Genomic DNA, 17,650 nt, shown 5'->3' on the forward strand with positions numbered 1-17,650 from the left:
CCATTAACAGGTCCGCGACCCATACTTTAAGAAACGCTGGTGTAACGCAATAAAAAATAAACTTGTGATGGGTGCGGATGAGTGTCAAGACATACATGCGAATGCCTGTCGTATAACGTCAATATAAAACCATAATAGGAGTTACATGTGTTCGATATTTTCAACTTTATTTTTCATTACATTGTCATTTTTATATTAAATGCAATTTATTGCTATTTCTTTGACAAATTGTTTGTCTTTATAGAAGTGATAATGCAGGCAACGAAGACAACGCCTACTATTTATTGCCCGAGACGTGCGTGCGTTCCAAGAGGCATTGATAGGACCCCTAGCCAAATCAGGCTTTAGGTGTGAGCCTCAAGCTGTTAAAACCAGTGGTTATAACTAAGCATTATTCTAATTAAACGATTTGCTTTAACTTTACTTGATAATGCTTACGGGTTTGTTAAACAGTCAACAATATTAAGGTCGTATTCGAGGGGTATGTTGTCTTTCCGTTGATTGACTTGGAGGTAATGCAAGCTAGCTACTGCTGTGTAACATTGACTGCGCCGTTAGTTAGTATAGCTAGGTAACTAGCCAGCTATGAATGAAGTCTCAGCCAAGAAACCAGGCAGTTGTCAAAAATATTAGCTAGCCCACCAGCTCTTGAAGCTAGCTCGTCAGTTACCATAGCGATCTAACTTGTAGTTAGTCTTGGATATATCCTAGCTATGATTATGTCTGTGTATGATTGGTCACCGTTTACAATAAAATGTTACCTTCCAATTTTGTCTGGCAAAGGCACCAGAATATAGGCATCATGCAAGTTAGCAATTTAACCCAATTGCTGGCTAATTATGTCTGATAGACTGAGTTTCAACAGCAGATGTAAGGAAATTGTCATACAATTCTACCTATCTTTGACTTCGTGAATGAATATCAATCATCTTTGTTGCTAGAGATTGATCCTCAGCCTGTAAGCTAGATAAGACCGAGAGGTACACTACATGACCAAGCATATGTGGACACCTGCTCTTTGAACATATCATTTCAAAGTCATGGGCATTAATATGGAGTTGGTCCCCCGCACTTTGCTGCTATAACAGCCTCCACTCTTCTGGGAAGGCTCTCCACTAGATGGAACATTGCTGCGGGGATTTGCTTCCATTCAGCCACACGATCATTAGTCAGGTCGGGCACTGATGTTGAGTGATTAGGCCTGGCTCGCAGTCAGCGATCCAATTCATCCCAAAGGTGTTCGATGGGGTTGAGGTTAGGGCTCTGTGCAGGCCAGTTAAGTTCTTCCACACAGATCTTGACCAGCCATTTCTGTATAGACCTTGCTTTGTGCACAGGGGCATTGTCATGCTGAATCCTGAAATTGCCTTCCCCAAACTGTTTCCAGAATGTTGGAAGCACAGAATCGTCTTAAATGTCATTGTATGCTGTAGTGTTACGATTTCCCTTCCCTTGAACTAAGGGGCCTAGCCCAAACCATGAAAAACAGCCCCAGACCATTATTCTTCCTCCACCAAACTTTACAGTTGTCACTATGCATTCGGGCAGGTAGCGTTCTCCTGGCATCCGCCAAACCCAGATTCGTACATCGGACTGCCAGATTGTGAAGTGTGGTTCATCACTACAGATAAAGCGTTTCCACTGCTCCAGAGTCCAATGGCAAAGAGCTTTACACCACTCCAGCCAACGCTTGGTATTGCGCATGTTGAGCTTAGGCTTGTGTGCGAATGCTCGGCCATGGAAAACCATTTCATGAAGCTCCCGACGGACGGTTCTTGTGCTGATGTTGCTTCCAGAGGCAGTTTGGAACTTTGTAGTGAGTGTTGCAAGTGAGGACAGATAATTTTTTACACGTATCAGCACTCAGTGGTCCCGTTCTGTGAGCTTGTGTGGCCTACCATTTCGCAGCTGAGTTGTTGTTGCTCCCAGACATTTCCACTTCACAATAACAGCACCTACAGTTGACCGGGGCAGCTCTACCAGGACAGAAATTTGACTAACTGACATGTTGGAAAGGTGGCATCCTATGAGGTTTCCATGTTGAAAGTCACTGAGCTATTCATTAAGGCCATTCTGCTGCCAATGTTTGTTTCTGGAGATTGCATGGCTGTGTGCTCAATTTTATACACCTGTCAGCAACGGGTGTGGCTGAACTAGCCAAATCCACTAATTTGAAGGGGAGTCCACATACTTCTGTATATATAATGTATGACATCATGTAGCTGCTTAGCTGAAGATGGGGGTGTTGGCTAATTGATTGAGTTGCAATGTCACTGCAATAGCAGCAGCAGCACTATTCTGCCAAAAATATATTGCAGCAGTTTACGTGGTGAAGTTTGGTGTTATGCATCCATGTTGACTGACATGGCAGGCCATGACAGGCTTCTGTTTTCAGTGCTTTGACAATGTATGTTTGCTGTCATCAGACCAATCCATTGTTGAGGGTCCAGGATCATGACTAAGCCATGTTGTTAGTGGTAAAATACTGATTGTCTATGATTCTCACTGTTCGTTCGATTTGAAGGCATACTTTACCTAATTAACCTTTTTCCCCTCTGTTCAGATAATCGATCATGGCTACTACTGAGAATGCAGAGACAGGTTTACCAGAAAACAAAGGAGACCATCATGGGAGCGCTTACCCGAACACAAAGCACCCAACCAAAGTCCAGTACTGTGGAGGTAAGTGTATGACTGTGTGACGACCCTCCCACTCTGTCTGCCGTATTTTGTCTTTGTTCTTGTTTCCTTCCTTATTAGGATGCCGGTGGGCGGAGTTGAGAGGGTCGTCAGCTACATGGGAAACACCTGGGCCCAGGTGTTTCCCAGGATAAATACACCCCTTCCCCATTCATGGAGGAGACTCTCTCCATGCAGACATTTGTAGATTGTGTTGTGGTTCTTGTTGACTTTTTGTTTGTTTGCTTTGGCACCTTTCAACACCCTGCATTATCACATTCATGCATGCAAAACACTCACTTACACTACTGATTACTGATTACACACATCATTGTATATTTTCCTTAGTTGCTTCAGTTAATAAATATCTTTTGTTACTCCTTATCTCCACGTTGTCTCCCTTTGTTACGGGCTTTGAGCCGGTTCGTGACAAGTGGGGGCTCGTCCGGGATATTTGAACTGTTGGTTTGGGAGACCGTGGAAGTACGTGTTTGTTTGTATATTGTGTTTGAGTTTAATAGGCCCAGTATTGGTTGCCTTTGGTTGGGTTGTGTGCTGCGTTGGAGAGAGTATAATGGTTAGTTTCCAGGCCCTGTCTAGCCTGGAAACGTTTGTTCTACTTTCTTTTGGGACATCAGCCTGAGGTGAGTAATCGGCTGTGTACCTCAGTGGGAGATTTGGGTAGGGTAGTGGAACTTGCTACCTGGAGCTATAGTTTTTTTCCCCTGATAGGCTTAGCGACATGTTTCATTTTTGGAATATGTTGGGCATGGTTAATGTTTGTTATTTTTGTGTGGTGTCTGTGGACTGAGCAGTTGTCTCGGGGGCACATCCGTGGCTTGGTGGAATTTACCAGCATGCTGGGGAGTTTTTCCTTGCCAGCGGGCTACAGTGCGTAAATTCCCACTGCAAATCTGCACGAAGACTAGGGTTGAGTTATTATAGGTTTTGGGGAAGCTCCGTATCTCATCTCTCTTCTGTGGTGCTCAGGGTGATTGTCAATTCTCGGGTTATGGTCTGGTGTGCTCAGCAGAGGGGAAGAGCGAAAAAAATTTTTTTTTGTGTTTTGTTGTTGTAACTATGGCATCTTATATAGATGAATTCATTCGCTTTCCATCTGAGAAATTGTTAGACTTAGGTACTAAAGAACAGCTGTTGAAGGTCGCTGAACACTACAACGTTGAGATTAGTGATAAACGTCTAAAGAATTCTATTAGGTTGATATTGAAAGCCAATCTGATGGAGAGTGGTATTCTTGAAGTTACCACTGAGCCAGCCTCTGCTGAGAGTTTGTCGTCTCCCCATAACGTTACAATGGCCATTCCATCGGTTAGTCCAAGTAGTCTTCTTTTTGAACAGCAGAAAGAACTGCTTTTGTTACAGCTAGAGCATGATCGGCAAAGTAATCGTGAGAAGCTAGAGCATGATCGTGAGAAGCTAGAGCATGATCGTGTAAAGTATGAAAAGGAATTGGCATTTAAACAAGATATGGAGCATGCTAAAATCAAGTTGCAACAAGAACGTATAGAGTTGGTTAGGGAAGGAAAGATCTCAGGGGAGAGTTTGTTTTGGGAAGGTGATCCAGATTTACCTAGGGGTAGTTCCTCTTTTGGTCGTGCCCCAGAGACATTTGATATTGTTGGGAACTTACGGTTATTGCCTCAGTTTAATGAAAGGGATCCCGAGACATTCTTTTCGTTGTTTGAGCGTGTTGCTGACGCTAGGAGTTGGCCTGATTCTGACCGCACTTTAATGTTGCAGTGTGTGCTGACTGGTAAAGCGCAGGAAGCATATTCAGCTCTTAGTGTACACGACAGTGCCAATTATGATAAAGTTAAAACAGCTGTGTTACAGATTTATGAATTGGTCCCTGAGGCTTACCGCCAACGATTTAGAACATTAAAAAGGGATGATAAGCAATCTCATGTTGAATTTGCGCGACAATTATCTTTACAGTTTAATCGCTGGTGTTCCGCCTCTGCAGTTGTGACTTTCCAAGGGCTGTGTGATCTGATTATGTTAGAACAATTTAAGGACACAATTCCTGATCGTATTGCCACGTATATTAACGAACAGAAAGTAAAGAATGTCGCTGAAGCTGCGGTTTTGGCGAATGAGTATGTGTTGACTCACAAAAGTGTCTTTGCAGAGCCTCGTATTCGGAAAGAGTGGGGGCGTTCGGATAGATTTGGGCTTCGCTCACCGAGATACTTTGGTTCACGGGCAGAGTTCTATTCAACTAAGGTTGAGCCTGACTCCCATGGTAAAGCTGACTTTGGGCAGGAGTGTCACTACTGTCAAGGTTCAGGTCATTGGAAAAACGAATGTCCACTTCTCAGGTCAAAGGGTGCTTACGCTAAATCCAAGCCTACCGCGTTAGCTGCACCTTTTCCACATCAGTTCACTCATGACTCATTTCCTCAGGCCCAGGAGAATGTGAAAGTCCATATTGATCCAGACTATTTACCTTTTATTACGGAAGGTTTTGTGTCTATGTTAGGAAGTAAAGACCTAGTGCCAGTGAAGATCCTGAGAGACACAGGTGCCTCTGAATCATTTGTGTTGGAATCTGTGTTACCCTTTTCTGCTAAGACTGATTCGGGGAATAGTGTTCTAATTAGGGGAATAGGTTTGAACACTCTGTCAGTTCCATTGCATAAACTGATGCTGGATTGTGGACTGGTGAAAGGTGAAGTTGTTGTGGGAGTGCGGCCTTCGTTGCCTATTGAGGGTATCGACGTTATCCTTGGGAATAACTTGGCTGGTGAGCGTGTATGGCCTGCCGTGTTTCCATCTCTAGTGGTTTCCACTAAGCCGTCATTTGTTGGGATTCCTGATGAGAGTGTACAGAGTTTCCCAGAGGTGTTCTCTGCGTGTGCAGTGACACGTTCTATGAGCCGTGGCGAATTGGTCACTGCGCCGACTAATGATAATAATACAAAGAAGTATGCCACTGTTTTCCCTGTTATTCCGTTATCTGTAACCCGCTCAGATTTAATTAATGCGCAACGGGATGACCCCACGTTAGAAGAGTTGCGTGACCAAATTGTGCCTGTAGAACAGTTGGGAGATGTCGCCCATGGCTATTTTCTCCAAGAGGATGTCCTGATGAGAAAGTGGGTGTCTCATGATAGTTGTTTTCTGGGGGAGGCAATTAGTCAGGTTGTTGTACCAGTTAAGCTTCGTGACTTGGTGTTGGAAACTTCCCACAGCGACGTTGCTGGACATATGGGGGTGAGGAAAACCTACAATCGCATTTTAAGACATTTCTTTTGGCCTAGATTAAAGAGGGATGTTTCTGATTTTATAAAAACTTGTCACACCTGTCAATTAACTGGTAAGCCTAATCAAGCTATTAAACCGGTACCATTGTTTCCTATTCCTGTACTCAGCCAACCTTTTGAGTATCTGATTATTGACTGTGTGGGTCCCCTGCCTCGTTCTAAAAAGGGTAGCAGTTACCTGTTCACTGTGATGTGTCAGACCACTAGGTTTCCTGCTGCCTATCCTCTCCGATCTATCACAACTAAATCTGTGTTAAAAGCTTTGACTCAGTTTCTCTCATTGTTTGGAATCCCTAAGGTCATTCAGAGTGATCAAGGATCGAATTTCACCTCTAATCTGTTTAGTCAGGTTCTTCAACAGCTCCATATTAAACACAATTTGTCTAGCGCCTATCACGCGCAAAGTCAAGGAGCACTGGAACGTTTCCATCAAACTCTAAAGTCGTTATTGAGAGCTTATTGTACTGAGATGGATAAGGATTGGGAGGAGGGGTTGCCTTGGTTACTGTTAGCCGCTAGGGAGGTTTCACAGGAGAGCACGGGTTTCAGTCCAAATGACCTTGTGTTTGGACATAGGGTGCGTGGACTTTTATCTGTTCTCCAGGATGACTGGAAGTCTCCCGAGCCTCCTCAGTCCCTGTTATCGTATGTGTGTGATTTCCGGAGACGGCTGTATGCCGCTGGTGAAATGGCTAAAGAGAAGTTATCATCTTCACAGGAGAGGATGAAGGGCATATTTGATCGCCGAGCTGAGCCTCGTCAATTTAGTCCGGGTGACCAGGTTCTTGCTCTGTTGCCAATTGTTGGTTCTCCTTTTCAAGCCAAGTTTCAAGGTCCATATACAGTGTTGCGCCAGTACACTGAGCAAAATTATCTAGTGGCCACTCCAGAACGAAGGAAAGCACACCAGCTGTGCCATGTAAATCTGTTAAAACCCTATTATGCACGTTCCTCTGAGACTGAACAGTGGGATTCTGCAGAGGACGCTAAACCTGTTCTTTTGGCTGATACCGTTGTTTCCTTGGGTTCTTGTCGTGCTAGATCTGTGCATGAGGAGGAAGATGTTCCTGGTCCTGACGATTGTATATTGCAGGGTAGATTGAAAAATTCTGAAACACTGGATATCTTAGACAGTCTTCTCACTCACCTATCTGTTGATGGGCGGAAAGAGATGGTTGGTCTGATTCAGAGATTTCCAGGTTTGTTTTCTGATACACCTACACGTACAAACTTAATGGAACATGATATTGACATTGGAGATGCTGACCCCATTCGTCAGCGGTTCTATAGAGTTTCTTCAGAGAAACTACGTTGTCTGGATGCTGAGGTCAAGTACATGCTGGAGAGTAAGATAGCAGAGCCTTCTTTCTCCAGTTGGGCTTCTCCCTGTATCTTGGTCAGTAAACCGGATGGAACAAACCGATTTTGTACGGACTACCGTAAGGTAAACAGTGTCACAAAGCCAGATTCATTTCCTCTTCCTAGGATGGAGGACTGTGTTGATCAAGTCGGTGCAGCTAAGTTTGTGAGCAAATTTGACCTGTTAAAAGGCTATTGGCAGGTGCCACTGACGACTAGGGCACGTGAAATCTCTGCCTTTATTACACCCTTTGGTCTGTACTCATATTCGGTTATGAGTTTCGGTCTGCGTAATGCACCTGCGACTTTTCAGCGACTTATGAACAGGGTTGTTGCCGGTCTGACCGGGTGCGCTGTTTATTTGGACGATGTAGTGATATATGCAGATACTTGGGAAGAACATCTGTCCCGTATTCAAGCCTTGTTCGAGCGTCTGGCTGCGGCTCGCCTCACAATCAATCTGGCTAAATGTGAGTTTGCTCAGGCAACCGTTACATACCTTGGAAAAGTGGTTGGGCAGGGTGAAGTGCGTCCTGTTCGGGCGAAAGTGGTGGCTATTGATGCTTTTCCATCACCAACTACTAAAAAGGAACTGATGCGTTTCTTGGGCATGATTGGTTATTACCGTAGTTTTTGTAGGAACTTCTCTACTGTGGTCGCTCCCTTGACCGATATGCTGAAAGCTAAGGCTGTTTACGTTTGGTCTACTCGTTGTCAACACGCTTTTGAAGAGGCAAAGAGGTTGCTTACCTCAACTCCGGTGCTGGCTGCTCCTCGCATGGATTTGTCATTTACCTTGCAGGTGGATGCGAGTCATGTAGGGGCAGGTGCAGTTTTGCTGCAAGCAGATGTGTCTGGGGTTGAGAGGCCTGTTAGTTTCTTTTCCAAAAAGTTTAACGATTATCAGTTGAACTATTCGGTTATTGAAAAGGAAGCACTAGCACTCATTTGGGCGCTACAACACTTCGAAGTGTATGTCGGGTCGGGGGTAGTACCTATTGTGGTTTACACCGACCATAACCCCCTCACTTTTTTGAGGTCCATGATGTGTCCAAACCAGAGGATAATGCGATGGTGTTTATTTTTACAATCATTCCATCTCGATGTGCGGCACATCAGGGGATCTGAAAACGTGATTGCTGATGCGCTCTCTCGTGCACCCTGCTCCTAAATGTTTACGGGACTGACCATTGCTTCCTATTGTCATGTTCTCTCTGTCCTGTCTGCTCCCTCCTGGTCTTGTTTTCTTCGTTCCTCTTAAATGTTGCTTCCTGTGCGAAGGTTGCTGAGGTTTGGGGAGGAGGTTGGCTGGGGCAAATTGTAAGTGTAAACACATAACCCCTCACCAATTTGGGACTGCAGGGGCTGGTATGTTGTTCCGGGGTCCTTGTTGGTCCCCGGTTTTATGGGGGGGAATGTGACGACCCTCCCACTCTGTCTGCCGTATTTTGTCTTTGTTCTTGTTTCCTTCCTTATTAGGATGCCGGTGGGCGGAGTTGAGAGGGTCGTCAGCTACATGGGAAACACCTGGGCCCAGGTGTTTCCCAGGATAAATACACCCCTTCCCCATTCATGGAGGAGACTCTCTCCATGCAGACATTTGTAGATTGTGTTGTGGTTCTTGTTGACTTTTTGTTTGTTTGCTTTGGCACCTTTCAACACCCTGCATTATCACATTCATGCATGCAAAACACTCACTTACACTACTGATTACTGATTACACACATCATTGTATATTTTCCTTAGTTGCTTCAGTTAATAAATATCTTTTGTTACTCCTTATCTCCACGTTGTCTCCCTTTGTTACGGGCTTTGAGCCGGTTCGTGACAACTGTGTCCGAAATGGCACGCTATTCTAGTGATCTATAGATGATCATGGCCAATTCCTAAAACATTGTTTTGTAATGTCACATTATTGTCAAGGTCTAACACTTCTCCATTTACTTTTTTTTTTGCAGTGTGCTCCTTGCCAACAGAGTATTGTGAGTACATGCCTGAGCCAGCCAAATGCAGGCAGTGGCTGGAGAAGAACTTCCCAGATTTGTTTGCCAGAATGAGTGTAGGTGAGTTCCATCAGACAGTCTCCCACTCCCTCCCTTATTTTTCCTATCAGGAAGATGGGTGCTGTTATATTAAAATACTTCTTTTTTTTTCTGCCTTACTGGTCCGGTAGGAAATGCTCCCAAGCAGGACACCGGCTGTGAAGAGGCGCCACCTGTTGGAGAGGAGGAGGAGAGGAAGAAGCAGAAGAGAGGTCTGAGTTCAACTCTTCAGTTTTAGTTTTGAATTCTTAAAAAATGCTTCCTTCCTCCTCAAATCCTAACCCAGTGTTTCCCGGCACACTCTTCAGGGACCCCCTAACCGGTCTACATACTTGTTATATTCCAGACTATTGTTGTAGTCATCAAGCTCTTAATTGGCAGTTGCATTGCGTGTGTAAAATTACTGTAACCCGTTAGGCAAAGACAAGTCACACAGTGGCTGAATAAATTTAACCACACTTTTGTTTCATAACAAAACCGGAGAGTAGTGTCTTTCCCGGTGAAGTCCACAATGCAAATATTGCATGTAACAAATAGTTACATCACCTACAGCAGGGATGGGCGATTTACAACCCACAGCCCCCCTTTTGGAAGAACTCCATCGGGGGCTCGGCTTACTGTTTAGAGTTAGAATCGTAGAATAGACAAGGTGTAATTTTGAAATTTGGTTCTGCCTCAGCAGTTTTTCTCTTATGTTTGTCAGTCACTGGCACTCAATTAGCCACTCAATGTCAGCAAAACATTTTTTATTGATAAGTTAGTCTAGCAGCCAGCGATCTAAACTTTTAGTAGTCATGGTCGAGTTACTAACCGGGGTGGGCCCCATTGATATTGTAAGTCACGCTCACTCAGATATCATTAAAAACTGCAAACATTTCTCTTCACCCTATGGAAAAATGTGTAGAATTGCAGGAAATTAGCTGTAAAATGGCAATTTTTTCCCCCCTTGCCCCATGGCAAAATGAGTCGAATCTCATGAAATCAGTTTTACAATTGCAAAATCTTCTCTCCACCCTATGGCAAAATGTGTAGAATTGCAGTAAACTTGCTTTAAAACTGCAACGTTTTCTCTATGCTCCACGGCAAAATATCTAGAATTGCAGGAAATTAACTTTAAAACTTATATTTTAGGGCTCACAAAAGTGTAGGGCTGTGGGTACGCAGACAGCGAGCCACTGTGGCCCCTCATTACGAGTTCAGATTTTTTGGGCCCCCACTCCCATCAAAGCTGCCCATCGCTGACCCTCAGCATGGTCAATCAAGTTAATGTTTCCTACATTTTCGAACTACTAAACAGTTATTGATTTAGAACCATGGAGAGTTACCGCAAGTCGCAAAGGAAATATGAGCTGCCTCCGCTATTCTAGCATCATTTCAACATCATCAAATCAACTCTAGCCTATGCTTAGTTTAATGAAGTTAAAGAAACCAAAAACAATTTAGTCCAATCAACGTAAGCTAAATATAATGTGGCTGTCCATGGTACTGTTTTGTTTGCTCGTGCATGTCAAAAACTTGTTGACACGTTAATGCCATCCTACCCGCTTTCATGTTTCCACAATGGTCTGACTGTCATACAGTACATGCTTTTAGTTTTTGTTGTCCTAGACTAGGCTACCTGGGTAAAATGTTTGCCAGCCAACTTCCTCGCATGGGCAACGATGATAGTTAACGTTAGCCTTCTTACATCTAGCTACATATTGAACTTCCATCCACTCAGGCCAGGGGCACAATGTATGTTTAATGGTTTGATCAGAATCACTGTTATAATCAAATAAAACCACAAGTCCAAGTCCAAATCCCCATCTCCATTTAGGAAAGGGCCGATATTCTAGCTAACTAGCCACTGGAGGACAACGACGCAACATGTTTTTTTCTGTCAATGACGTTTTGTTTTAATGTGATTTGATTGGTGTGAAGCTTGGCCTCCCTTAACTTTTTTGGGGTGTACCAGGACCTGGTTTAGCTAAACCCTGGTTGGCTATTATTTTTTGTAGGCTTCCCTTGCTATACGGTATGAAAGTCCCGCCAACTTCCTGGATCATGTCCTACAGGATTTTTTAATGGCCTTCAATATTATATAATCAAATTCATGAAAACACAGTTATATGTAAAATTCTATTTTTATTTGTGGATTAATTCAATTCTACCCTGTGACGGTTTTATAAAAATAAAATGCAAGCGAAAACCTTCATGAAAGGCATCATTTAGAAGTAAATTATTCCACGAATACAATTTTACATATGACCGTTTGTTCATGAATTTGATTATATAATATTGAAGGCCATTCAAAAATAGCCTGGGACATGATTCAGAAACTGGGCAGGACTTTCATACCGTTGTATTGAATTCAATAGACGAGTTGGTTGTTTAGCAACAAAACCGATGCGTGCGCAACTATGGGGCAAAATATACTGGGTTGGGATAGATTGTTGACAATATGTAAACTATATTTAGTTTCCAATGTTTATTGAATGCATAAAGTTGCACAATGAGCACTTGTTGTCTGTCAAATCTGTTGTTACAGTTGTTGGTTAGCTAGCTAGCGAATTTTAGACATATTGACGTGACATCAGTCAACACCTCGACATGGTATCAAGAACAAACTAAAACTAGCTGAAATGAGCCACTTACGATTCCCCACATGGCAGTTTCCTGTCATTTGCTCGCTTTCTGGCCATCCAGAATCACAACAACACATGTACTTCTGCCCCATTGAAGCGTGCATAACATTTTCGTGATGTTCTCCGCTAACTTGGCTAAGAGTTGAAGAAAGGCTGACTGCATCACTTCTTATTTTTATGAGAAACAATGTGTTGGAAATTCGAAATTGTTTGCATAGTCAACTTACACACAGCACTGAAACACACACGTACCCCACCAGATATGCCACCAGTGGTCTTTTCATAGTCCCCAGGTCCAGAACAAATTCAAGAAACGTACAGTATTATACAGAGCCAACTCCCTTCCATCTCATATAGCGCAAGTGAACAGCAAACCTGGTTTCAAAAAATAAATAAAGCAACACCTCATGGCACAATGCCTCTCCCCCATTTGAACTACTTTTTCTGTGTATGTACTGACATGTATGTGTAACTGATAGATGCACGCACACTACTTTGATGTTTTAAATGTGTGTAAATTGTAGTCTTTTGTCTGTAATGTCTTTTTTCATTGTGTGTCATACCCGATGATGTGTATAAACCCTGGATGACTGATTGGGGGGCACTGTATTGAAGCCACGCACAGCCATCTTGGCACTCCTCCTCCATTGTAAAAAAAGATTTTGGAAGCTATAGAAATCCAATTATTGATGTCTACTAGGTTTGCAAAGGGTCAGACATTTTTCATGGGAAGTTAAGCCCCGGAATTTGGGGAATTTTGATTAAATTACAAAGTTAGCTTGTAACAGTGAACCTTTTTTTTGTGGGATACACATAAGGCAATTCTAGGTCTTGTGGCATATTTTGGTTAAATTATCCCCAATTCAATGGAATCGCAACCCTCTGCATGCACAGTGCATTCTTCCATCACATGTGCAGTGCACTCTTCCATCACATGTACAGCTGATTCTCAAGATCTTGCGCACTGTCTGCGCCAAGGACTACATGCTTTCTGGTAAGTTTTGATTACAATACTGGGTGGGGTGAATGTATTTTTTTATGACATAATTTTTTATTAACTAGTAAGTAGTAGCCTACAACAAAGTGTTCAAATCATTTCTAACTTGTTAACAATTTCTGCTAGTTAGTTTTTGTTGCCATGTGGGTTTTAGCTTGCTTGAGCCTGCTAACTGAGGAGTGTTAATTCACCTGTTTCCATACATGTATAATTTAAAACATGCATCTTACAAAGGAGTTGTTTAATCGAACTGCTTAACTATTTATCTGTACATGGAATTGTATTAGTTTTTTGTTTTTACAAATTTTTTCTAATCTTTACAGGAAAATGCCATCTGATATGTGGAGACATTTCACTGCAGCTAATGTAGAAGGAAAATCTGTGTACATTTGCAAATAATGTACCAAATCATATGTGAAGAATGCAACAAAGATGCAGAATGATCTGGCCAAGTGCATAAAGTTCCCTCAGCGCTCACAACAAGCAACCTCTGACAAAAGTCCCTCTACTTCTATTCGAGGTGAAAATGATGAATCAGACACCTTATCGATACAGCTCATGGTCCTCATGGAATCAGAAGTTTTTTTTGACTCAATGGAGGAATGTAGTTAGAGAAATGCTGGTGAATGTCTTGCTCGGGCTGTGTATGCAACTGGTTCACCTCATGCTCACAGGCAATGTGTATTGGAAGAGATTTTTGCATGCACCCCTCCAAACAGACATGCTTTATCTACTAATTTGCTGGATGCAGAGTTCAACAGACTTCAATTGAAGGTCAAGCAAATCATAGAGAAAGCAGACTGTATTGCAATCATCTCTGATGGGTGGTCGAATGTTTGTGGGCAAGGAATAATTAACTACATCATCTCCACCCCTCATCCAGTGTTCTACAAGAACACAGACACAAGGGACAACAGACATTGCAGATGAGCTGAAGGTAGTCATCAGTGACCTCGGACCACAGAAGGTATTTGCACTGGTGACAGACAATGCTGCGAACATGAAGGCTGCTTGGTCTGAAGTGGAGGAGTCCTACCCTCACATCACACCCATTGACTGAGCTGCTCGTGCATTGAATCTGCTCCTCAAAGACATCATGGCACTGAAACAATGGATACACTCTACAAGAGAGCCAAGGAAATGGTTAGGTATGTGAAGGTTCAGGGGAAGGAGTCTCCAAGAAATGGCTGTATCACAGTCTGCCGATATGGACTGCCCCATCAAGAGGATCCTCCAGGATGATGTATTTTGGGAGAGATTGGGAATCAGCCCGAAACTCCTGAAACCTATAGCAGTAAACATTGCACGGATTGAGGGAGACAATGCCATCCTGTCTGATGTTCAGACTCTGCTTGCAGATGTAAGATAATAAATACATACTTCCCTGCCCATTTCACTGTTGCTCCAAGCAGAGGAAACTACAGTTTTGAAATACATCAAAAAGCGTGAAGACTTCTGCCTGAAGCCCATTCACGCTGCAGACTACATGTTGGACCCAAATTATGCTGGCAAGAGCATCCAGTCTGGTGCAGAGATCAACAAGGCCTATGGTGTCATCATTACTGTGTCTCGCCACCTTGGCCTGGATGAGGGCAAGGTTCTTGGCAGTCTGGCGAAGTACACTTCCAAGCAAGGGCTTTGGGATGGAGATGCAATATGGCAGTCGTGCCAACATATCTCATCAGCCACCTGTTGGAAATGGATTTTGTGGATCTGAGGCTCTTTTCACTGTTGCCTCCATCATCCTCCAAATCCCACCAACATCAGCCGTGTCAGAGCACAACTGGTCCTTGTTTGGGAACACACACACCAAAGCACGCAACAGGCTGACCAATGGAAAGGTTGAAAAATTGGTGGCCGTCCGGGCAAATTTGAGGCTTTTTGAGCCTGACAAAGAGCCATCCTCAACAAGGTGGGAAAGTGACGAAGATAAGGCCTCAGAGTCTGATGTTCAAGAGGTGGACATTGAGAAGGTCCAGGGAGAAGACATGGAAGCCTGAGAGGAAGACAACCAAAGCTTTAGTTTCTAGACTATAATTTTACATATGTATGTTTTTGGGAGATGCGATGGATCATTCAATATTCTCTTTCTCGGGGCCTCCCAGGTGACGCAGTGATCTAGGGCACTGCATCGCAGCGCTAGCTGTGCCATCAGAGACTCTGGGTTTGCGACCAGGCTCTGTCTCAGCCGGGCGCGACTGGGAGGTCCTGGGGGTGACACACAATTGGCCTAGCGTTGTCCGGGTTAGGGAGGGTTTGGCCGGTAGGGATATCCTTGTCTCATCGCGCACCAGTGACTACTGTGGCAGGCCGGGCTCGGTGCGCGCTAACCAAGGTCTCCAGGTGCACAGTATTTCCTCTGACGCATTGGTGCGGCTGGCTTCCGGGTTGGATGCGTGCTGTGTTAAGAATGAGTGCGGTTGGGTTGTGTTTCGGAGGACGCATGACTTTCGACCTTCGTCTCTCCCGAGCCCGTATGGGAGTTGTAGCGATGATACAAGATAGTAACTACTAATAATTGGATACCACGAAATTGGGGAGGAAAAGGGGGTAAAATAAAAAAAAATATTCCCTTTTGTTGTTCAGTGAAATCATCCTGTGTGAAGTGTCAACTCATTTAATTAAAGTTCAATTCGTAACTAAATTGTTTTAAAAAATATATATATTGGAAGGATTTAATCATTTGCAATTATGTCTACTTATGATAAGGTAAAAGGTTTCTGTCTCCATTTGATATGGTAAATATATACAATGCAAAAAAACATCTACATTTAAAGGGTATTAATATTAATTTGCATACATTTCTGTTAATTCCCACGGAAAATGTCCACCTCTGAATATTCCCCAAAATCTTCAACCCTAATGTCTACATACGTTTTTGACACATTTATTACATTACAGACACCTCAATGCGCACCTTTTAAAATTATATTATGAGAGTTAAATAGAAGCAAGTTTTTCCATTTTTTTTTTGCTGAGAATACTAATGTTACTGTCCCCACTACAACAACAAAATGTTTAAATACATGTAATTTTGTCCTTGACACATTTTAACTGAAATACTGTAGAATTACATTCATTCCTATGGCGGACTGCTCCTACTAGGGTGTGCCAATATTGCCGACTGGTAGCTTCAAAGCCGCTCAATGGCCAGTACGTAGCGTCAGCAATAGAGGGTTTATATACATCATTGGTCGGACCCTAGCAAGACTAGCTGTTGCCATTGGCGTCAGCTAAGGGGCATCCTAATAAAATATGCATCTAAACCTGTCTATGCTACGGGCAGAAACATGTCATACGCTTTTTGGCCAGACAGTATCACAGACATGGGCTACACCTACTGAGACAGAGGGGCGCTGTTTCCCTCGCTCTGATGAGAGACAATATTTGTATTATAATTTTTTTATTGGTCAAATTTTTGGGAATCCTGGCCTCCCTTGGCATCCATGACTACACACCACTGTTGAGTCCGGTGTGTTTGGCCTGGTATAGAACAAACGTGCAACGGCTACGGGTGTCTGAGGACTGGTTTTGGAGACTCCTGTTCTAATCTGTTTGTTCTGTCTGTCCAGGTGGCAGAGGACAGATCAAACAGAAAAAGAAGACTGTGCCTCAGAAAATAACAATAGCTAAAATCCCCCGCGCCAAGAAGAAATACGTCACACGGGTCTGTGGAATGAACACATTTGGTAAGACTGCTGACTGTCACACACACCTTTACTGTAACCACCTTTAAAGACATGGACATACCAGTAACCTTGTTTTTCTTGCTTGTGACTGGATGTCCTCTCTGCAGACATAGACCTTAAAGAGGCTCAGAGATTCTTTGCTCAGAAGTTCTCCTGCGGCGCCTCTGTGACGGCAGAGGATGAAATCATCATTCAGGGAGATTTTACAGATGACATCATCGATGTCATTCAGGAGAAGTGGCCTGAGGTAAGAAAGCTGTGTTTACTCTCCCTCGTCACATAGATGATGGAAAATAGTTACAGGAAATAGAAAGATTAGCCTGTGTGTAACTCAATGAGGGCCGTCACTAGTTGCCACAGTCATGAACCCTGCCTATTTCTACAATTTATTTTCTTAATGTGATTTTAAACTTAACCCCACTGCTAACCTTATGCCTAACCCTAACCTTAAACCCCAAAAGCTAATTGTTTTCCTTTTGTGGCTGTGGTAACTAGTGCATAACCTTAATGAGACATCACAGCCCTACACACGCTAAAGCCATCTGTCTTTCTGTTCATTGTAGGTGGATGACGACAGTATTGATGATCTTGGAGAAGTCAAGAAGTGAAGACCCGACGTGTGCTTTTAGTGAGAATGGATGTGACCTGTAACAACAACAATAACTTGGCCAAATGTACACATTAACATTAAAAAAGGAGTCGTTTTATATCTATTTTATTTACTGTATAGAAACTGTGGACTCGGCCACCCCACTTGACATTTTTCAGTTTTTGATAGCTGCTCTCTTGTTTGCCAAAGGTCTGGTCTGATGATCTGAATCCTTCCAAAACGCTTTTCACTCGGCAAGCTTGTAGGGTAATAAATGTCGGTCTCAATCACTTGTTCACTCTTTAGTCCTTCATCATATCACTCTGTGTATGTACACGTCTCACTATACTGTCTGCACTGTGTTCATCCTGCCTTTGTGTAATTTAA

At 43.2% G+C, this 17,650-nt stretch overlaps 1 protein-coding gene across 5 annotated transcripts; it reads left to right on the top strand.

The window, feature by feature from the left end:
• Nucleotides 1-291: 291 nt before the first annotated feature.
• Nucleotides 292-17,561, top strand: LOC110537084 (density-regulated protein). Of its 5 annotated transcripts, none has more exons than XM_021622846.2 (7): nt 292-512; nt 2,564-2,682; nt 9,281-9,385; nt 9,487-9,576; nt 16,558-16,674; nt 16,782-16,921; nt 17,238-17,561. In XM_021622846.2, the coding sequence occupies exons 2-7, from the start codon at nt 2,574-2,576 to the stop codon at nt 17,280-17,282; spliced, it is 606 nt and encodes a 201-aa protein (XP_021478521.2). In that variant the 5' UTR covers nt 292-512; nt 2,564-2,573; the 3' UTR covers nt 17,283-17,561. The 5 variants fall into 5 exon arrangements, with proteins under 5 accessions (XP_021478521.2, XP_036792960.1, XP_021478523.2 ...); XM_036937065.1 differs by having other exon boundaries at nt 9,493-9,576; XM_021622848.2 differs by having other exon boundaries at nt 9,496-9,576.
• Nucleotides 17,562-17,650: the final 89 nt, after the last annotated feature.

The sequence above is a fragment of the Oncorhynchus mykiss genome, chromosome 12 (genome assembly GCF_013265735.2).
Source record: "Oncorhynchus mykiss isolate Arlee chromosome 12, USDA_OmykA_1.1, whole genome shotgun sequence".
NCBI classification, from domain to species: Eukaryota; Metazoa; Chordata; class Actinopteri; order Salmoniformes; family Salmonidae; genus Oncorhynchus; species Oncorhynchus mykiss.